The following is a 22,500-nucleotide window of genomic DNA, read 5'->3' as shown; positions in this document are numbered from 1 at the left end:
TGTGTGTGTACCTATACTCTGGAGAGTGTGTGTGTGCGTGTGTGTACCTATACTCTGGATGGGGTGTGTGTGTGTGTGTGTGCACCTATACTCTGGCTGGTGTGTGTGTGTACCTATACTCTGGATGGTGTGTGTGTGTGTGTGTGTGTGTGTGTATCTATACTCTGGAGGGTGTGTGTGTGTGTGTGTGTGTGTATACCTATACTCTGGATGGGGTGTGTGTGTGCGCACCTATCCTCTGGATGGTGTGTGTGTGTACCTATACTCTGGATGGTGTGTGTGTGTACCTATACTCTGGATGGTGTGTGTGTGTGTGTGTGTGTGTGTGTACCTATACTCTGGATGGTGTGTGTGTGTACCTATACTCTGGATGGAGTGTGTGTGTGGTGTGTGTGTGTACCTATACTCTGGCTGGTGTGTGTGTACCTATACTCTGGATGGTGTGTGTGTGTGTGTACCTATACTCTGGATGGTGTGTGTGTGTACCTATACTCCGGATGGTGTGTGTGTTTACCTATACTCTGGAGGGTGTGTGTGTGTGTGTGTGTGTGTGTGTGTGTGTGCACCTATACTCTGGATGGTGTGTGTGTGTGTGTGTGTACCTATACTTTGGATGGTGTGTGTGTGTACCTATACTCCGGATGGTGTGTGTGTTTACCTATACTCTGGAGGGTGTGTGTGTGTGTGTGTGTGTGTGTACCTATACTCTGGATGGTGTGTGTGTGTGTGTGTACCTATACTCTGGATGGTGTGTGTGTACCTATACTCTGGATGGTGTGTGTGTGTGTGTACCTATACTCTGGATGGTGTGTGTGTACCTATACTCTGGATGGTGTGTGTGTGTGTGTGTGTACCTATACTCTGGATGGTGTGTGTGTGTGTGTGTGTGTGTGTACCTATACTCTGGATGGTGTGTGTGTGTGTGTACCTATACTCTGGATGGTGTGTGTGTGTGTGTACCTATACTCTGGATGGTGTGGTGTGTGTGTGTGTGTACCTATACTCTGGATGGTGTGTGTGTGTGTGTGCACCTATACTCTGGATGGTGTGTGTGTACCTATACTCTGGATGGTGTGTGTGTGTGTGTGTGTGTGTGTGTGTGTGTGTACCTATACTCTGGATGGTGTGTGTGTGTGTGTAACTATACTCTGGATGGTGTGTGTGTGTGTGTAACTATACTCTGGATGGTGTGTGTGTGTGTGTGCACCTATACTCTGGATGGTGTGTGTGTGTACCTATACTCTGGATGGAGTGTGTGTGTGTGTGTGTGTACCTATACTCTGGATGGTGTGTGTGTACCTATACTCTGGATGGTGTGTGTGTGTGTGTGTGTGTGTGTACCTATACTCTGGATGGTGTGTGTGTGTACCTATACTCTGGAGGGTGTGTGTGTGTGCGTGTGTGTACCTATACTCTGGATGGTGTGTGTGTGTGTGTGTACCTATACTCCGGATGGTGTGTGTGTTTACCTATACTCTGGAGGGTGTGTGTGTGTGTGTGTGTGTGTGTGTGTGTGCACCTATACTCTGGATGGTGTGTGTGTGTGTGTGTGTGTGTGTGTGTACCTATACTCTGGATGGTGTGTGTGTGTACCTATACTCCGGATGGTGTGTGTGTTTATCTATACTCTGGAGGGTGTGTGTGTGTGTGTGTGTGTGTGTGTGTGTGTGTGTGTGTACCTATACTCTGGATGGTGTGTGTGTGTGTGTGTACCTATACTCTGGATGGTGTGTGTGTACCTATACTCTGGATGGTGTGTGTGTGTGTGTGTGTGTACCTATACTCTGGATGGTGTGTGTGTGTGTGTGTACCTATACTCTGGATGGTGTGTGTGTACCTATACTCTGGATGGTGTGTGTGTGTGTGTGTGTGTGTACCTATACTCTGGATGGTGTGTGTGTGTGTGTACCTATACTCTGGATGGTGTGTGTGTGTGTGTGTGTGTACCTATACTCTGGATGGTGTGTGTGTGTGTGTGTGTACCTATACTCTGGATGGTGTGTGTGTGTGTATACCTATACTCTGGATGGGGTGTGTGTGTGTGCGCACCTATCCTCTGGATGGTGTGTGTGTACCTATACTCTGGATGGTGTGTGTGTGTGTGTGTGTGTGTGTGTGTGTGTGTACCTATACTCTGGATGGTGTGTGTGTGTGTGTAACTATACTCTGGATGGTGTGTGTGTGTGTGTAACTATACTCTGGATGGTGTGTGTGTGTACCTATACTCTGGAGGGTGTGTGTGTGTGTGTGTGTGTGTGTGTGTGTGTGTGTGTGTACCTATACTCTGGATGGTGGGTGTGTGTGTGTGTGTGTGTATCTATACTCTGGAGGGTGTGTGTGTGTGTGTTTGTGTATATATCTATACTCTGGATGGTGTGTGTGTGTGTATACCTATACTCTGGATGGTGTGTGTGTGTACCTATACTCTGGCTGGTGTGTGTGTGTGTGTGTGTATATATCTATACTCTGGATGGGGTGTGTGTGTGTGTGTGTGTATACCTATACTCTGGATGGTGTGTGTGTGTGTGTATACCTATACTCTGGATGGTGTGTGTGTGTGTGTGTGTATACCTATACTCTGGATGGTGTGTGTGTGTGTGCACCTATACTCTGGATGGTGTGTCTGTGTGTACCTATACTATGGATGGTTTGTGTGTGCGTGTGTGTGTTTGTGTGTGTGCCTATACTCTGGAGGGTGTGTGTGTGCGTGTGTGTGTGTACCTATACTCTGGATGGGGTGTGTGTGTGTACCTATACTCTGGATGGTGTGTGTGTGTGTGTGTACCTATACTCTGGCTGGTGTGTGTGTGTGTGTGTACCTATACTCTGGAGGGTGTGTGTGTGCGTGTGTGTGTACCTATACTCTGGATGGTGTGTGTGTGTGTGTGTGTGTACCTATACTCTGGATGGTGTGTGTGTGTACCTATACTCTGGAGGGTGTGTGTGTGTGTGTGTGTGTGTGTGTGTGTACCTATACTCTGGATGGTGTGTGTGTACCTATACTCTGGAGAGTGTGTGTGTGCGTGTGTGTACCTATACTCTGGATGGGGTGTGTGTGTGTGTGTGCACCTATACTCTGGCTGGTGTGTGTGTGTACCTATACTCTGGATGGTGTGTGTGTGTGTGTGTGTGTACCTATACTCTGGATGGTGTGTGTGTGTGTGTGTGTGTGTGTGTGTGTGTGTATACCTATACTCTGGATGGGGTGTGTGTGTGCGCACCTATCCTCTGGATGGTGTGTGTGTGTACCTATACTCTGGATGGTGTGTGTGTGTACCTATACTCTGGATGGTGTGTGTGTGTGTGTGTGTGTGTGTGTACCTATACTCTGGATGGTGTGTGTGTGTACCTATACTCTGGATGGAGTGTGTGTGTGTGTGTGTGTACCTATACTCTGGCTGGTGTGTGTGTACCTATACTCTGGATGGTGTGTGTGTGTGTGTGTGTGTGTACCTATACTCTGGATGGTGTGTGTGTGTACCTATACTCCGGATGGTGTGTGTGTTTACCTATACTCTGGAGGGTGTGTGTGTGTGTGTGTGTGTGTGTGTGTGTGTGTGCACCTATACTCTGGATGGTGTGTGTGTGTGTGTGTGTACCTATACTTTGGATGGTGTGTGTGTGTACCTATACTCCGGATGGTGTGTGTGTTTACCTATACTCTGGAGGGTGTGTGTGTGTGTGTGTGTGTGTGTGTGTGTACCTATACTCTGGATGGTGTGTGTGTGTGTGTGTACCTATACTCTGGATGGTGTGTGTGTACCTATACTCTGGATGGTGTGTGTGTGTGTGTACCTATACTCTGGATGGTGTGTGTGTGTGTGTGTGTACCTATACTCTGGATGGTGTGTGTGTACCTATACTCTGGATGGTGTGTGTGTGTGTGTGTGTACCTATACTCTGGATGGTGTGTGTGTACCTATACTCTGGATGGTGTGTGTGTGTGTGTGTGTACCTATACTCTGGATGGTGTGTGTGTGTGTGTGTGTGTGTGTACCTATACTCTGGATGGTGTGTGTGTGTGTGTGTACCTATACTCTGGATGGTGTGTGTGTACCTATACTCTGGATGGTGTGTGTGTGTGTATACCTATACTCTGGATGGGGTGTGTGTGTGTGCGCACCTATCCTCTGGATGGTGTGTGTGTACCTATACTCTGGATGGTGTGTGTGTGTGTGTGTGTGTGTGTGTGTGTGTGTACCTATACTCTGGATGGTGTGTGTGTGTGTGTAACTATACTCTGGATGGTGTGTGTGTGTGTGTAACTATACTCTGGATGGTGTGTGTGTGTGTGTGCACCTATACTCTGGATGGTGTGTGTGTGTACCTATACTCTGGATGGAGTGTGTGTGTGTGTGTGTGTACCTATACTCTGGATGGTGTGTGTGTACCTATACTCTGGATGGTGTGTGTGTGTGTGTGTGTGTGTGTGTACCTATACTCTGGATGGTGTGTGTGTGTACTATACTCTGAGGGTGTGTGTGTGTGCGTGTGTGTACCTATACTCTGGATGGTGTGTGTGTGTGTGTGTACCTATACTCCGGATGGTGTGTGTGTTTACCTATACTCTGGAGGGTGTGTGTGTGTGTGTGTGTGTGTGTGTGTGTGTGTGTGTGCACCTATACTCTGGATGGTGTGTGTGTGTGTGTGTGTGTGTGTGTACCTATACTCTGGATGGTGTGTGTGTGTACCTATACTCCGGATGGTGTGTGTGTTTATCTATACTCTGGAGGGTGTGTGTGTGTGTGTGTGTGTGTGGTGTGTGTGTGTGTGTGTACCTATACTCTGGATGGTGTGTGTGTGTGTGTGTACCTATACTCTGGATGGTGTGTGTGTACCTATACTCTGGATGGTGTGTGTGTGTGTGTGTGTACCTATACTCTGGATGGTGTGTGTGTGTGTGTACCTATACTCTGGATGGTGTGTGTGTACCTATACTCTGGATGGTGTGTGTGTGTGTGTGTGTGTACCTATACTCTGGATGGTGTGTGTGTGTGTGTACCTATACTCTGGATGGTGTGTGTGTGTGTGTGTGTGTACCTATACTCTGGATGGTGTGTGTGTGTGTGTGTGTACCTATACTCTGGATGGTGTGTGTGTGTGTATACCTATACTCTGGATGGGGTGTGTGTGTGTGCGCACCTATCCTCTGGATGGTGTGTGTGTACCTATAGTCTGGATGGTGTGTGTGTGTGTGTGTGTGTGTGTGTGTGTACCTATACTCTGGATGGTGTGTGTGTGTGTGTGTGTAACTATACTCTGGATGGTGTGTGTGTGTGTGTAACTATACTCTGGATGGTGTGTGTGTGTACCTATACTCTGGAGGGTGTGTGTGTGTGTGTGTGTGTGTGTGTGTGTGTGTGTGTGTGTGTACCTATACTCTGGATGGTGGGTGTGTGTGTGTGTGTGTGTATCTATACTCTGGAGGGTGTGTGTGTGTGTGTTTGTGTATATATCTATACTCTGGATGGTGTGTGTGTGTGTATACCTATACTCTGGATGGTGTGTGTGTGTACCTATACTCTGGCTGGTGTGTGTGTGTGTGTGTGTATATATCTATACTCTGGATGGGGTGTGTGTGTGTGTGTGTGTATACCTATACTCTGGATGGTGTGTGTGTGTGTGTATACCTATACTCTGGATGGTGTGTGTGTGTGTGTGTGTATACCTATACTCTGGATGGTGTGTGTGTGTGTGCACCTATACTCTGGATGGTGTGTGTGTGTGTGTGTGTGTGTGTGTGTGTGTGTGTGTGTGTACCTATACTCTGGATGGTGTGTGTGTGTACCTATACTCTGGATGGTGTGTGTGTGTACCTATACTCTGGATGGTGTGTGTGTACCTATACTCTGGATGGTGTGTGTGTGTACCTATACTCTGGATGGTGAAGGCGCAGGTGGACCAGCTCAGCACCGGTACTCTGGGGTCTGTCTCGTTGGGGTTCAGCTTCAGTCCGACCTTGTAGGTCGCCATGCTGAAGGTGGTGATCATCTCGCTGACGCTGCTGGAGAACGGGTTCCTACGGAGACACACTCATCATGGTACCACAGCTTGTTTCAGAGGAAGAGCAAGACCTCAAACTATCAAACTGGTATCAGGCTTTTTGATAGCTTTCGGTTTGTCTGTTATCACTGAGTTTATAATACATACCTGCAAACTCAGAAGGGCTGGAAAGGCTGACACATTTTATACCGCACCCCCTTTTATTATTATTTATTTTTTTAAAAAGGAGCACAAAACGACAGTCAGCGACATTAAAGAACGGCTTGTTTATTGCTAAGACTACAGGGTCAAAATTAAATGATTTATTAAAAAAGTAATAACAATAACTTATAACAATAACTTATTTCACCAGTAAAATCCTCACAAAACAACCACTGGATGGGAAAAGGGTATTTTACAATAACTTTGAATGCACCATGAGGCTGGCGAGGCGAGTTTCAAGTGAATGCAACATCTGTTGTTTTTCCGACAACAGCAGCTGCAGACTGTCATACGTTCCTCTCCAGTGAACTACAGTCACACTTTACACCGTTTAGCTGTCAGCTGCTAGCTAACGGTAGGCTAACGTTAGCTGCTGCCAGGTGTAGTGTTGACTAGCTAACGGAAGGCTAACGTTACCTGCTGCCAGGTGTAGTGTTGACTAGCTAACGGAAGGCTAACGTTACCTGCTGCCAGGCGTAACAGTAACTAGTGTGACATCTAGCCATGTTTCAGTTCCCTCTAACGTCTGTTTCGCGAAAGCGACTAGTTTAGTTTAGTAGGTGTGTTTTGTGCATCTTTAGATTGTTAGCTTTTCAGCTTTCAGCATCCACAAGCATTTTCTGCAGGAAACTCGCTTGAGCTCGCCGATATGCGATCTTATTGCCAGTCTGGCTTAATTCAACACATAATTGGACATAACATATGCAGAGATGCTTCCACTTTAATCAATGAAACTAGCTACACCGGCACGGCTGTCCTGCCTTCTGATTGGCTGCCGTCTAGCGCTGTGCTTCGGTAGCTCGACGAAGCAACGTTACACTAGTTCACTCACTGCGATCTCCTTTCAGGGACTTTCTAGCTTATCCCACAGTTGTTTAGCTATTCCTCTGCCTCCTAATGGGATAATTACACCGGATTAATTAAGTGTGTGTAATTAAGTTTTAATATCAGCATAAGAAACAATCTCCCATCGTTTATTCAATTGTTGATATACAATCTGAGCCAATCAGCACGCGCCTGCTGCTGACTCACGGTGGCGTGAAGTCGACTCGGAATCCTTCAGGAACAGCAGGCTCCGCCCCCTCTGCTTCACCTGAAACACACACACACACACACACACACACACACACACACATTGACACACACACACACACACACACACACACACACACACACACACACACGTTAACACACACACACACACACACACACACACACACAGACAGACAAACAGATTTGGATCATGTGACTCCACCCTCTAAATGATTGACATACCGTCTGATTGCTTCCTGTGGGCACAGTGCAGCGCTGCAACCTGCTGAATGGTCGTTTTAAGCCACGCCTCCAGACAGGGATGATCCACACTGAGAGAGAGAGACAGATAGACAGAGAGAGAGGAGAGAGAGAGAGACAGAAAGAGAGGAGAGAGAGAGAGAGACAGACAGAGAGAAAGAGAGAGACAGAGAGAGAGAAGCTCAGTTAATGTGTGTGTGTGTGTGTGTACATGTGGTGAGGTGTGTGTGTGTGTACCTGTGGTGAGGTGTGTGTGTGTGTGTGTGTGTACCTGTGGTGAGGTGTGTGTGTGTGTACCTGTGGTGAGGTGTGTGTGTGTGTGTGTACCTATAGTGAGGTGTGTGCGTGTGTGTGTGTACCTGTGGTGAGGTGTGTGTGTGTGTGTGTGTGTGTGTGTGTGTGTACCTGTGGTGAGGTGTGTGTGTGTGTACCTGTGGTGAGGTGTGTGTGTGTGTGTGTGTACCTATAGTGAGGTGTGTGCGTGTGTGTGTGTACCTGTGGTGAGGTGTGTGTGTGTGTGTGTGTGTGTGTGTGTGTGTGTGTGTGTGTACCTGTGGTGAGGTGAGTGTGTACGTACCTATGGTGAGGTGTGTGTGTGTGTGTGTGTGTGCCTGCCTGTGGTGAGGTGTGTGTGTGTGTGTGAGTGAGTGAGTGAATGAGTGAGTGAGTGTGTGTGAGTGTGTGTGTACCTGTGGTGAGGGGAGTGAGTGAGTGAGTGTGTTGTGTGTGTGTGTGTGTGTACCTGTGTTGAGGGGAGTGTGTGTGTGTGTACCTGTGGTGAGGTGAGGTGTGTGTACCTGTGGTGAGGTGAGGTGTGTGTGTGTGTGTGTGTGTGTGTGTGTACCTGTGGTGAGGTGAGGTGTGTGTGTGTGTGTACCTGTGGTGAGGTGTGTGTGTGTGTGTGTGTACCTGTGGTGAGGTGTGTGTGTGTGTGTGTGTGTGTGTGTGTGTGTGTGTGTACCTGTGGTGAGGTGAGTGTGTGTGTACCTGTGGTGAGGGGTGTGTGTGTGTGTGTGTGTGTGTACCTGTGGTGAGGTGAGTGTGTGTGAGAGTGTGTGTGTGTGTGTGTGTGTACCTGTGGTGAGGGGAGTGTGTGTGTATGTGTGTGTACCTGTGGTGAGGTGAGTGTGTGTGTGTGTACCTGTGGTGAGGGGAGTGTGTGTGTGTGTGTGTGTGTGTGTGTACCTGTGGTGAGGTGAGTGTGTGTGTGTGTACCTGTGGTGAGGGGAGTGTGTGTGTGTGTGTGTGTGTGTGTGTGTGTGTGTGTGTGTGTGTGTGTGTACCTGTGGTGAGGGGAGTGTGTGTGTGTGTGTGTGTGTGTGTACCTGTGGTGAGGGGAGTGTGTGTGTGTGTGTGTGTGTGTGTGTACCTGTGGTGAGGGGAGTGTGTATGGGGCAGCAGAGGGATCACTGTGTTGCTCAGACATTCACACAGCGGACACAGGAACTCTCCGTTCTCCACGTCGTAGCTGGTGTGACCTCGCAGACGCTGCTGTCGCCGCTGCTCCTTCAGCTGCACCGCCTCAAAGTACCTGGACACACATCTCATTTCATCATTGTTGAAGGCATCTGATAGCTGATTGGTTGACTAATAGCGTGTGCAGCTGCAGTGTCTCACCGCTGCCAGCAGGTGGCGTGCATGATGTGTCCACAGCTGGCCGTGTAAATCCCCAGAGACAGGTCCGGGTGCATGAACACAGGGTCGTGGTGCTCTGTAACACATTAACTCATCCATCAATCAACACTGATTAACCCACCAGACTCCATGTAAATAATCAGGACTTTTATCATGGTAAAACACACTTCATTCAAAGTGGACAGAAACTAAATCAAACTATCAAAAGCCGTCTTGGTTCATCTTTCCACTGTTCCAACAATCACCACTCTGGTTTGGTTGAAATAAACCCTTAATTCACCCATTTACATGTGGAGATATGCTGGCTCTATACACGCTAAAAGTCCTGATTATTTACATGGAGTCTGGTGGAAATATGCTGGCTCTATACACGCTAAAAGTCCTGATTATTTACATGGAGTCTGGTGGAAATATGCTGGCTCTATACACGCTAAAAGTCCTGATTATTTACATGGAGTCTGGTGGAAATATGCTGGCTCTATACACGCTAAAAGTGCTGATTATTTACATGGAGTCTGGTGGGTTTGGTGATGGGGATTTCAGATTACATTACAGCTTGTTTCTTGTTTAATACTGGACCAGTTTCAGAGATTGTTGTTCCATCACAGAAACATGGGAACATGGGGTCCAGGTTGAAAGAAAACCCTGAAATGAGCCTTTATTGTTTGTTAAATGGAAACCATCCTGATGATGTCAGAGGGAGGCTCCGCCCACCTGGGTCCGGGAGGTTTCGGCGGCGGTTTTTGGACAGCACGGTGGACCTCTGGACGAACGCTGCCAGCACCATGGCTCTGCCGTGACCTCTGACCTCCTGCTCCTCCTGACACAGGATGCAGGTGACCAGCTGCCGGCGCTCGGCTCCGCCCACACGTTTCGGACCGACGCACACCTGGGACACGCCACCGGAGTCTGCACTGGGAGGACTGGGAGGAAAGGGGAGAGAACAGGAGGGCTTCATTACAAGAGATAATATATAATATATATAATATCTTAGAGAGGGTTAGCTAAAGGCCCAGACGGCCGACTGTCAGCAGAAAAGCCAGTTGGACTGGTCAATATATAATATATATTGTCAGAGCCAATTAGTGCTCTTGGTATAAATAGGAACCAATCTTTGGTTCCTGAGGTGCAACCCGGAAGCACATACAGTTTTTGACCACACAGACACACACACCAACACACACAAGCATTCACAAGCAGTAATTTGTCTAATTTGTCACACACCGACCAGACGGCCGTCACACACCGACCAGACGGCCGTCACACACCGACCAGACGGCCGTCACACACCAACCAGACGGCCGTTACACACCAACCAGACGGCCGTCACACACCCACCAGACGGCCGGCCATCAGCAGTAAAGCCAGCGTGGCTGATCAGTCTCCCCGAGTTGGTCCAGAAAGTGTCTCAGAACACACCGAAGAGACGAGACGTAATACGTTTCCATAACAGTCCCCTCGGACGGACGACGGCACGGAACACACCGATCAGACTCGAGTCACCGACCTCGCCAGACGGTCAGACAGCCGATTATCAGCTCGGTGTGTCGGCGCCCTAACTCAGAGTATCTTAATATGAAGTTAAATCTACAGATGTAATGCTAAATGTGAAAAGATAACCGGTTGAGATCAAAAATGAATCCCGATGCAGTTTGTAAACGTCCTAGGGCGTAAACTACTTTTCGCTAGTTTGGCTTCAGAGGTCTACGGAAGCCCTGAATGGCATCCCGTCGCCAAAACCTCAGTTTAAGACCTACATAACAACACGTAGAACATACTATCTTGTATGTACACGTTAAAGCCTAACGCTCGCCAAAATGCAACCTAGGGTCTTTTTGTGAATGTACCCGAGTCAAACTTTCGTTTAAAAGCATAATTAGGACGGAAACGCCACTTTTAAGATTTACCGTATTCCAGTTTTTGGGTCAAATGGTCTTTTGAATGGGAGAGCTAGGGGCACTTTGATGCTAGCCTCAAAATATCTATTTTTAAAACACTAAGAAGGCTCGACACAACATGAGACTTTGCTCCAAGTATCACCAGGAGCTCTACACCTTAACCAAAGACTTGACAACATTGGTTGTGTTCAGAGTTTACTAAAAAGAGGTTTTAACAACTCACGTTAGCAGTTGGTGTTTACGCTATCCGCCATCTTCCCAGTCCAAAATAGGCGATCTCTGAATGTGAATGAACGGACTCCATAGGAGGAAATGTCATTCTTATATGAGGCTCCTTTTTCAACTACAAGGTCAATATTGTGTTTCACTAACGACAAAACAGCGAATTATCCGTGCATTTATATGGAGCTAAGCTTTAGGAGCTTTTCATCTTTACTCTCCTCCCTCGACTATTTCTGACTGGCTCGATAGACGGAGACCGGAAGAACAACTGCTAATGTGAGTTGTTAAAACCTCTTTTTAGTAAACTCTGGTTACACAGACAATGTTGTCAAGTCTTTGGTTAAGGTATAGAGCTCCTGGTTATAGTATATCTTGGTCACCGGTGGAGTTAAGGTGTAGAGCTCCTGGTGATACTTGGAGCAAAGTCTCATGTTGTGTCGAGCCTTCTTAGTGGTTTAAAAATAGATATTTTGAGGCTAGCATCAAAGTGCCCCTAGCTCTCCCATTCAAAAGGCCATTTGACCCAAAAACTAAAATACGGTACATTCACAAAAAGACCCTAGGTTGCATTTTGGGGAGAGTTACGCTTTAAGCCATGGTGCAGCACTCTGCTAGTGGGGGAGGGGCAATGCATGGTCTGCACGTGAACTGCAGCGTCTCCAGCAACACAGAGCTGCCTGTGGACGCCTGCCTGTAAATAATGCCGGGAAAAGACTATCGGCCAATGCAGCCAAAATACGAATAAATGCAAAAACGCAAATATTGGCCCGATATATCGGCCGGCCGATAAAATCTGTGTATCACTACTGCGTACCTGCTGTCTGCAGCGGCAGACGTGGACGCCTCCAGCTCCTCCAGACTCTGCTGGAAAAGTTCTTTGTTTTCGTTGATGAAATGTTTCTGCATCTCCGACATCTGAGCCATGATCTTCTCCCTCCGCAGACGAGCCATCTCCGCCTTCCTCTTCCTCTCGGCCTTGTCTTTGTCTCGTACCGTCTGCAGCGGGGGAAGAAGTAGTCAGATTACTGCAGTAAAAGTACTAACACCACAATGTAAAATACATTTACAGTAAAAGTGTGTTAGTATCATCAGGTTCAGTTGTGTGTGTAATGGTCTGATTATCTCAGCTGGACTTGCAGGCCGTTATATTGTTGGCTAGTTTACTTTAGAATAGAAGTTTTTTAACCTTAATTTATTGAGGGAAGGTTTACTGAGAGGAAGCCTCTCTTTTGCAGGAACACCCTAATCACATTCACACAGTTCCACATTCATACCTGGAAGCTTCCCAGTACTACCACAGTCTGATCTGATCACATTCATAACACACTGTGTGTGTGTGTGTGTGTGTGTGTGTCTGTGTGTGTGTCTGTATGTCTGTGTGTGTGTGTGTGTCTGTGAGTGTGTGTGTGTGTGTGTGTCTGTGTGTGTGTGTGTGTGTGTGTCTGTATGTGTCTGTGTGTGTGTGTGTGTCTGTATGTGTGTGTGTGTGTGTGTCTGTATGTGTGTGTGTGTGTGTGTGTGTCTGTGAGTGTGTGTGTGTGTGTGTGTGTGTGTGTGTGTGTGAGTTTGTGTGTCTCACCTCCTCTGGTCTTTGTCCCTGGCAGACGGTGATGCTGGAGGTCGAGGGCGTTCTCTCTCTCATCGTTTTGATGTTTGCCACCAACTAAAAACACAAACAAAGTTCTGTGTGAACAGCTGACCGTTAATGAGATAAACAGAAACATCCAGATAAACCTCAAACTCAAACAAACTTCATTCTTAATTAGGGTTGGGTACCGACACCTGGTGGTAATACAGCACCGGTGCCTCACCGGTATCTACCGGACCAAACAGTAACGCGGATTTCGGTGCCACTGGAATGCCAGCGCTGCCCTCTGATGTTAACATAATACACCTGGCAGCAGGTAACGTTAGCCTACCGTTAGCTAGTAAACACTACACCTGGCAGCAGGTAACGTTAGCCTACCGTTAGCTAGTAAACACTACACCTGGCAGCAGGTAACGTTAGCCTACCGTTAGCTAGTAAACATTACACCTGGCAGCAGGTAACGTTAGCCTAGCATTAGCTAGTAAACACTACACCTGGCAGCAGGTAACGTTAGCCTAGCCTTAGCTAGTAAACACTACACCTGGCAGCAGGTAACGTTAGCCTAGCGTTAGCTAGTAAACACTACACCTGGCAGCAGGTAACGTTAGCCTAGCATTAGCTAGTAAACACTACACCTGGCAGCAGGTAACGTTAGCCTAGCGTTAGCTAGTAAACACTACACCTGGCAGCAGGTAACGTTAGCCTAGCGTTAGCTAGTAAACACTACACCTGGCAGCAGGTAACGTTAGCCTAGCGTTAGCTAGTAAACACTACACCTGGCAGCAGGTAACGTTAGCCTAGCGTTAGCTAGTAAACACTACACCTGGCAGCAGCTAACGTTAGCCTTCCGTTAGCTAGTTAACACTACACCTGGCAGCAGGTAACGTTAGCCTTCCGTTAGCTAGTTAACACTACACCTGGCAGCAGGTAAGGTAACGTTAATTTACTGCTGAAATAAGTTATTGTTATTACATTATTAATAAATGATTTAATTTTGACCATATGGGCTTAGCGATAAACGAGCCGTTCTTAAATGCCGCCGACTGTCGTTTTGTGCTCTCGTTTTTCTTTTTTAAATATATAATTTTTTTTTAGTATTTAGTATTTTTAGTAGCATTTTAGCACCGGTATCGGAAAAAAATCCAAACGATACCCAACTCTATTGAGCTATGGGTTGATTTCATGTTTCTTTCTTGTGAATAGTAGTAAGAGTGTGTGTGTGTGTGTGTGTATGTGTGTGGATGAATAGTAGTGAGTGTGTGTGTGTGTGTGTGTGTGTGTGTGTGTGTGTGTATGTGTGTGTGTGTGTGTGTGTGTGGATGAATAGTGAGTATATTTGGCCACAGGTCTGTCTACCCCCACCTAGAGGACGGTTGGGAGGCTGAACGTGGAGCCCAAGGGGAAAGGCTTTAAAGACAGGAAGCCACAGCAGTGGGCGTGTGGTGCCATGACCTGACAAGCCGTTTGCAACCATATAAGAAACTGCTTTAGTTTAATTGTTTGTGTTAATTATAGGGCTGCTAACAATTATTTTCATAGTCGATTAATCTGTCGATTATTTTCTCAATTAATCGATCAGTTATTTGATCTATAAAAATGTGAAAACATGGTGAAAAATGTGGATCAGAGTTTCCCAAAGCCTGAGAGGACGTCCTCAAATGTCGTGTTTTGTCCAAAACTCAAAGATATTCAGTTTACTGTCCCAAAGGAGAGAAGAGACTAGAAGATATTCACATTTAACAAGCTGGAATCAGAGAAATCTGATTTTTTTTAAATAAAAAAATTACTCAAACGACTAATCGATTATCAAAATAGTTGGCTATTAATTTAATAGTTGACAACTAATTGATTAATCGATTCATCTTTGCACCTCTAGTTATTTTACCTCAAGTTTTTGTTTTTGTAACATTCTATCTATATCAAGAATAATACATGACTGGATCAACTTCTCATCTTTACAACTGCATGCGTCAAGATATATCCAGCTCTGCAAATCAGGAGGCAAAGGGCCGACTGGGAAAAGCTTTTACATCTATTCTTAATTGTCATGTGTGAATGAAAGTAACACGGGACCCAGGATGGAGCCCTGCGGGACGCCCCGATGGTCAGATCCCACGATGGTCAGATCCCACGATGGTTAATGGTGGTCTGAATTCATTTGGAGATTGTAATTTATGTGCAAAACACTTTTCTGTCTCCTACTTTTTTATTGTATTTATACAGTTCTTATTTCAAATATTTTTTTTCTTGCATACATATAGATCTCGCACTTTCCCGTCTGCCTTTCAGCACTAGTCTCTACCGGCACCTTATCCATTTGTTCTTGTTATGTAAGAAAGCTTTTTTGCACACCTTTTTGTCGGGCAGGTGCGTAAGATATAATCAAAAGCTTAGAGAAGAGTCCCGCACGCTGACCATAATTTATTGACCGAAACGACCGTCTAAGACCGAAAACGTTGTATTTTCTAAATAAATTATTGCTTGCGTAATGGTCCGTGTGCGGGACTCTTCTTGTTGTTATGGAAACGACTACTCCGCTTGTCACTGGTCAGCAGTCAAAAAAGCGCTAGCCGTAGGGAGTTTCTTTCAGAAAAGTTTAACTTTTTACAACTTCGAAAAGACGCTCTGAGCTGCAGATTAATAACGTCAGCGGTTTTAAAAAGGGCTCAGGACTTTTTTCAAAACACGGTTTACTCCATAAGATTATAACGTAAAACAGATGCTGGCAGCTTCAAAAAATACGCCAATAGTGGACATAGTCTGAATGTGTAAATGTGTGGAAACCGAAACCCATGTCTCTGTGTCGGGTACCTTGAGGATCCAGGTGATCATGTCTTTGTGGACTTCGAGGTGTGGAGCGTTCTGCAAACTCTCCAACAGAGCCAGGACACTTCCTGAAGTACTGGGAGCTTCACCTGGACCTACACACAGGTAACACACACACACACACACACACACACACACACACACACACACACACACACTTCAATCCATGTTCCTAAAGACAAACTTCTTCTGTTTGATGTGTGAGTGTCAGACAGCTGGTTTAGTGCATGTGTGTGTGTGTTTCTGTGTGTGTGTGACCTGTGTGTGTACTGACGTGTGATCTTGCAGGTGTAGTTAAAGGTGACGTCGTCATCTCCGCTGCTGTTCTCCAGCTGCTGCTGCTCCTCCAGCAGAGCCACGCCTACCAGGTGGAGCACCTGCACACACACACACACACACACACACACACACACACACACACACACACAGAGAGACACACACACACACACACACACACACACACAGAGAGACACACACACACACACACACACACACACACACACAGAGAGACACACACACACACACACACACACACACACACACACACACACACACACACAAATTGTCATCAATGACCACAGGGGGCCACCTACTGGTGATATTTAGAGACCACAGGGAGCAACATGAAACCTGAATACTTTTTTGAAAACGTTGGCGTGTATACGGCGTCTTACCCGCTGCAGCATGGACTCGGTCCAGCCCCCCCCGCTGGGCTCCACGGCCCACTGCAGCACGGCGCCCTCTACAGCCAGCAGCACGTCACACTGCAGCAGATTCACCAGGCTGCCAAACAGAGGACAGAGGGGAGGAGGGGGAGGGGGGGGCAGGGCTGAGAGACACACACACACACACACACACACACACACACACACACACACACACACACACATTAGCACTGGGACACACAGGTGTCTTCCTGTTGTGCATCACTGAGAGACGGACAGGTGTGTGTTTACCTGTGTTCTCTCCGTTCTGTCTCCGCAGCTTCCTCTGAGCCTCCTCAGCCTGCAACATGCATCACACACTGTTACCATGACAACGCACACAACAAAAACCCATAACACGATCAACAACCCATGGCCACACGGAATTTAAATAAAAAATATTTAAGTAACGCTTTTCCGCAGATTTCTTTGCAGATTTAAATAAAAACCTCTGAATGTTAACACACCTCCATCTATATTATCTAGAAACCTAAAACCTGTAAAAACATCCAGAGATTGTGATTGGCTCTGCTGATTGTAAATGTAAATGAAGACCTTTGATTGGTCGGCTCGGCTGTAGTGATGGAAGTACAGGTTGAAGTGTCTGTTCCACTCAGGACGCAGCTCGTACAGCCCTCGGCCCGTCACACCGGGCTTCCTGCAGGGCCAGGAAACAGACAAACTCAATCACCATTACCCTTTAAACACCCCCCTTCATTTACTGCTCGTTTTAATACAACATTTACTGTAAAAAGAACCTTATTAGAACATTAACATCTACAACGTGTGTGTTTCTGTGTGTGTGTGTGTGTGTTTCTGTGTGTGTGTGTGTTTCTGTGTGTGTGTGTGTGTGTGCGTGCATGCGTGTGCAAACATTGGTGGTTCACATGCACAAGTGGCAACATGAACTGACAACATGAACTGTGTGTGTGTGTGTGTGTGTGTGTGTGTGTGTGTAGAATGGGCACACAAGCACAGGGAAGTTGTAGGAGTGTGTGTATGGAGATGTCTTAAGGTGCTTACACACCAACCAGACGGCCGACCAGTAAAGTCAATCGGACTGATCAGTTAGGTCCCCGAGGTCCAAAAAAATGCCTCAAAACTAGGGCTGTCAGCGTTAACGTGTTAATCGCGATGCGATTAAGGGCCGACGCGATGTAATTTTATTTATTTATTTATTTTATTTTTTTTTTTTTTTAAATTGCATTAATCGCATGCCGGCATTTATTAATTTCTGTTCCACTTCACTGGGCTTGGCGTGGACCTAACAGGCTACTATTTTGACCCTTTGCAGCTCCGTTACTTCTCATCAAGCTGCCACTTCCTCCTAACACATCCTGCTGCTGCTACTGCAGCATGATGGAGAAACACAGCAGCAATAACTCTGAATGGAGCTTTTTATTTTCAGAAACTCCCGGAAGGCTCGTAGACGAGTCAAAGCCATATGCACGTTGTGTAAAGCTGAATTAAAATATCACCGAAGCACGTCAAGCTGGAGCTACCAGCTACGAGCTAAGCATAGTAGTACAGTTAACATGATGCTAGACCACCGGACCTCGGGGGGCGGGGGAGAGATGGATGTTCGGAAATAAGAGGTTTCTATGGCACAACCTGTGGAGCGAGCAGCAGCGGTGGCCGGAAGCGGCCGGAGCGAGCAGCTGCAGCGGCGGTGGCTGGAGCGAGCAGCAGCAGCTGCAGCGGTGGCTGAGCGAGCAGCTGCAGCAGCGGTGGCCAGAGCGGGCGATCATGGGGGGGACATCCTCAGCGGTGAAATGCGAACGGGGGCTGGCGTATAACCTAGCTAGGTGGAAAGCTAACGCTAGCCAGCCACCTGTTCCATCAATCCTGCTTGCAAGTGTCCGCTCATTAGACAAAAACTGGACTATATCCAACTTCAACCAAACTCCCAAAGCCAGTTCAGAGACTGCTGTGTTTTTGTTGTTGTGAAAACAACAGCGTACCAGACTATCCAGCCTGTTTCTCTGTCGCTGGGTAAGAGTGTAGATGGGCTGTGTTAACACGGACTTCATTAACCGGTGATCACTGGACGTCAGTGAGTAATCAACATTATTTAGGAGTTACTAAACACTATATTGACTCTGGTAAGGATAGAGATTTTTAGCTTTTTAGTCAGGTACTTGGAGAAATAAATAAATAATTACAAATCTTAAAATCAAGTTCATAAAGTAACTTTCTTTGCATTCATTTGATTCCCAGTGGGGTCTTTTTTCTCCAGAAATTCACAGCCAGACTGTCATGGCGGCCCGTTCAGAATATGATCTCATATTGGACTAAAATAGTTCACCGAAACGTGTTTCTGAAAACATTTGAAGAGAGAAATAGGCCGTGCAGTTGCTGAATCTGTCTTCATTTCAGATCAACAAAGGTCAGCTTAAAAGATTTTCATCAGATTTTGAGAGACTCTAGTCACGCTCATCCCGCTCGCCGTTTCCGTGCTGTCCGTCCGTGTGTGCGTGTGTCTTTGAGAACTGTAACTGGTATAACTTATGTGGTCAGTTAATTGTAGCCTTGACCGGCATGACCGTGATGCTTGTGGACATCATGAGACGCTGCTGTCGAGCTGTAATTGATGCTCAACTTATTGAGACATTGACATTTCTTGTTGTGGTATACCCACCACTGTTGTTGGCTTTTGTTTCAATAATTTTTTGGAGATGAGGAAATCACCATTGCATGCTTCTACTTAAATGTCCTACTTTCATGATATAATACCACTGTAGCTTGAACTTTTTACAATTTCCATAAATTTCAGCCGAAAGCCAGATATCATAACTTTGTGTGAGTAGTGTATGTGTCAAACTGTTCTGAATGACGTAGTTTCCTGGTTAGCTCTCTACTGAGCGTGGTCATCAGTGAGAACATCAAGGGGAGACATTAGGGGACATGGAACAACATGTTTTAGTGTTAAAAGGAAACTGACTTGAATGAAGCCACGGTGTCGATGACTCTCTCCAGACCAGTCTCCTTGTTCCCCTGGAGACAGGAAACAGTCTGTCAGTAAACAGACAGGCAGGCAGACAGACAGACAGGCAGACAGAGAGAGAGACAGGCAGACAGACAGACAGGTGTCTTACGTTCTCAGGCAGAGCCTTCACCAGCTCGCTGTGAGCCATTGGTCGGATCGACAGCTGATGAATGATTTCTCTTCTGACCTCATCAAAGGCTTCCACCTGGCCCACACCTGACACGTACCGCTCACCTGTAACACACACACACACACACACACGTCAGAGTTATTACAGTTCAGCCTGAGAGGAAGACGTTTCTTTTTAAATAAAGTTCAGACGGACTCACCGACGACCATGATGATGAGGTGAAGCATCTCCTCTATCAGAGTGTTGTTCTGCTGGATCACATCCTGACACACACACACACACACACACACACACACACACACACACACACAGTCAGTCAGGGTTATCTTTACAGTGAGTGAGAGAGTATCCTATGGAGAACCTATAGGATCAGCTGAGACCTGATCCCATAGAAAACCTATGTGATCAGCTGAGTGGCCGTGTTGAGGCCCGTAGCTCTGTACCCCAGAAGCTCAATGACCTGAGGGCCGCCCTTCAAGAAGAGTGGGCCGCCATGCCTCAGCAGACAACTACTCCAGTTGTGGGTAGGGTTGGGCATCGAGAACCCATTCCTACTTGGAATCGTTTGGAGGATTTGGTTTCAAGTCTGATCATCGCTTCCCAATTTAACATGCGCAAATTTTGGTTTCCATAGCGGCCAGCTGCTTGTTGTGTTGCAGCCTTGGAGCTCAGTAAGCAGTGGCTTTATTTTACTTTGAAAAAGACCGGTAAAACTGCAAACCACCAGTAAATCAAAATACAACTTTCCTCTTATTTGTGAAAATAGGCATGTGGCCCGTTCCAACTCCACCCCTCAAAGAATCAGAATCAGGAATCAATAAGAACCGGAATCAGAAGGAAGAATCGGAATTGTTAAAATCCAAACGATGCCCAGCCCTGCTTATTTATTTATTTATTTCAGGTTTATTTAACAGGGACAATGCACACTAACAGAGATGCACCGATTCCAACTTTCTAGGCCGATTCCGATTTTCTTTGAGTTAGGCCAGCCGATACCGATTTTAGCCGATTCTGATTTTTGTTTGTCATCTTCTGCACACACGCTGAAGAATAGCGCGCCACACGCTTCACACCGCGAGCGGGTACGCACCACACACGGCGGAAAAGTTGAGAGAAAGGAGAAAGAGAGCGTGCTGTCCGTCCGTGTGTGCGTGTGTCTTTGAGAACTGTAACTGGTATAACTTATGTGGTCAGTTAATTGTAGCCTTGACCGGCATGACCGTGATGCTTGTGGACATCATGAGACGACGACGTCGAGCTGTAATTGATGCTCAACTTATTGAGACATTGACATTTTGTGTTGTGGTATGCCCACCACTGTTGTTGGCTTTTGTTTCAATAATTTTTTGGAGATGAGGAAATCACCATTGCATGCTAAATGTCCTACTTTCATGATATAATACCACTGTAGCTCGAACTTTTAACATTTTCCATGGCCGAAAGCCAGATATCATAACTTTGTGTGAGTAGTGTATGTGTCAAACTGTTCTGAATGAAGTTGTGTGGAGCTGCAGAGAGGTCGTCTCCTACAGACTGGTACAGCTCCTCACATAAATCACACTATAAATCATTTACCACATTAATTGCCTGTTTAATTACCACAGGCAACTAAACTTTTTAACACTTAAAGAACTTAAAGACTCATATACATCACAACTGCACTGAATGCACCTTGCACAATAGGTTTATCTACATCCTATCATTACTAGTCAAACAGTTGTACATTTTATTTCCAAATTATATATATTTTAAATATTGCTCGTGTAGTATTCTATTATTATTTCATGTATATTGTTTCCTATTATTTAATGTGTACTCTGTATGTGTGCTGTGTGTCTGATATTTTGCTGCTGCAACACCGTTATTTGCCATTTTTTTGGGATCAATAAAAATCTATCTATCTATCTATCTATCTATCTAACATTTGAATATTTTTCAATGAAAATGAGAATAATGATACACAAACGACCATTCCCTCCAATATGGTGAATCATATCGTGATCTCAGTATCAGTCAGAATAAGGGCAGTGAGCCATGTTCCTGATACGGAGCAGCCCTGCTGGAGTACGGACCTTGTTGGCCTCGCTGTATCTCTTCCTGCAGTCTGCAGAGCTGAAGATGTGAAAGAGTTCAAACCGACTGAGAACGATCATCAGGAAGTGGTTAGGATCCATCATGGATGCCCCCGCCTGCAAACACATTCATAAACATCTCATTAATAATCATCACCACAAGCCTCAATGGGTACGCTGCTCGCTGTTTCTGCTCTGTGTTTATAGGTTTGCTATATTCATTGTTTAATGTTTGTACCAAAATCTTCTTATTGTGGAAATAAACATTTTTCTGATCCAAGATTAATATCGGGCTGGGCGATATGTAGAGCTTAGATTGGGCCCAAAAAATCCAGCCCAACCCTACCCGAGCCCGTGCACGTGTCCGAGCCCGGACCGGCCCGACAGATTAACTGTAATTATGAGCCCGAGCCCGATATTTAATCATAGCGGTGTAAAGTATCGGCCCGGCCCGGCTAAACTCTAGGGATATGGAGAAAAATCTAATATCACGATTTTATATATATATATATATATATATATATATATATATATATATATATATATTTTTTTTTTATCAAATACCTCGATATCGATACTGCTACGATATTGTAGTGTTGACTATTGGTGCTTTCACAAAATATTTACACAATGAGATTTTAGATAAATAATCATCAGTTTTACTGCCCAGCTCTAGATTAATATTTGTGAAATTATGATAAATTTGCAAAGTTTTAACAGTCCTTTTATTCAATTTTATTTTATTTATGGTATCAAATGATAACAGGAGTTATCTGGAGACACTTTACAGATTGAGGAGGTCTAGACCAGTCAGTCATTCCCAAACTGTGGCCCACTAGGACCACACTGGTCCATTGGGGCAGGTGGTCCACGGACCACTAGTGGTCCTAGTGGGCCACTAGTGGTCTGTGGACCACCTGCAGTACCCTCACGGAGTGGTCC

General features: G+C 46.0%; 1 protein-coding gene across 3 annotated transcripts in view; it reads right to left on the bottom strand.

The window, feature by feature from the left end:
• The window catches only part of ubr2 (ubiquitin protein ligase E3 component n-recognin 2), a 52,517-nt gene that overhangs the window by 12,413 nt on the left and 17,604 nt on the right, over nucleotides 1-22,500 (bottom strand). For 2 of the 3 annotated variants that reach the window (XM_031321542.2, XM_031321545.2), the window contains exons 19-35: nucleotides 21,559-21,675; nucleotides 19,686-19,749; nucleotides 19,466-19,590; nucleotides 19,312-19,364; nucleotides 16,926-17,028; nucleotides 16,623-16,671; nucleotides 16,341-16,495; nucleotides 15,941-16,043; nucleotides 15,652-15,761; nucleotides 12,832-12,915; nucleotides 12,067-12,248; nucleotides 9,847-10,055; nucleotides 9,115-9,208; nucleotides 8,867-9,028; nucleotides 7,480-7,568; nucleotides 7,237-7,297; nucleotides 5,871-6,019 (exon numbers count right to left, since the gene is read on the bottom strand). In XM_031321542.2, the coding sequence (XP_031177402.1) occupies nucleotides 5,871-6,019; nucleotides 7,237-7,297; nucleotides 7,480-7,568; nucleotides 8,867-9,028; nucleotides 9,115-9,208; nucleotides 9,847-10,055; nucleotides 12,067-12,248; nucleotides 12,832-12,915; nucleotides 15,652-15,761; nucleotides 15,941-16,043; nucleotides 16,341-16,495; nucleotides 16,623-16,671; nucleotides 16,926-17,028; nucleotides 19,312-19,364; nucleotides 19,466-19,590; nucleotides 19,686-19,749; nucleotides 21,559-21,675 (1,909 nt within the window). Of the gene's footprint in view, nucleotides 1-5,870; nucleotides 6,020-7,236; nucleotides 7,298-7,479; nucleotides 7,569-8,074; nucleotides 8,097-8,866; nucleotides 9,029-9,114; nucleotides 9,209-9,846; nucleotides 10,056-12,066; nucleotides 12,249-12,831; nucleotides 12,916-15,651; nucleotides 15,762-15,940; nucleotides 16,044-16,340; nucleotides 16,496-16,622; nucleotides 16,672-16,925; nucleotides 17,029-19,311; nucleotides 19,365-19,465; nucleotides 19,591-19,685; nucleotides 19,750-21,558; nucleotides 21,676-22,500 lie in introns of all 3 variants that reach the window. The other variant, XM_031321543.2, reaches the window with a different exon arrangement.

This window comes from Sander lucioperca, chromosome 15 (genome assembly GCF_008315115.2).
Source record: "Sander lucioperca isolate FBNREF2018 chromosome 15, SLUC_FBN_1.2, whole genome shotgun sequence".
Classification (NCBI taxonomy): Eukaryota; Metazoa; Chordata; class Actinopteri; order Perciformes; family Percidae; genus Sander; species Sander lucioperca.
Note: the sequence above shows the minus strand (reverse complement) of the source record. Positions and strands in the feature narration are given on the sequence as shown.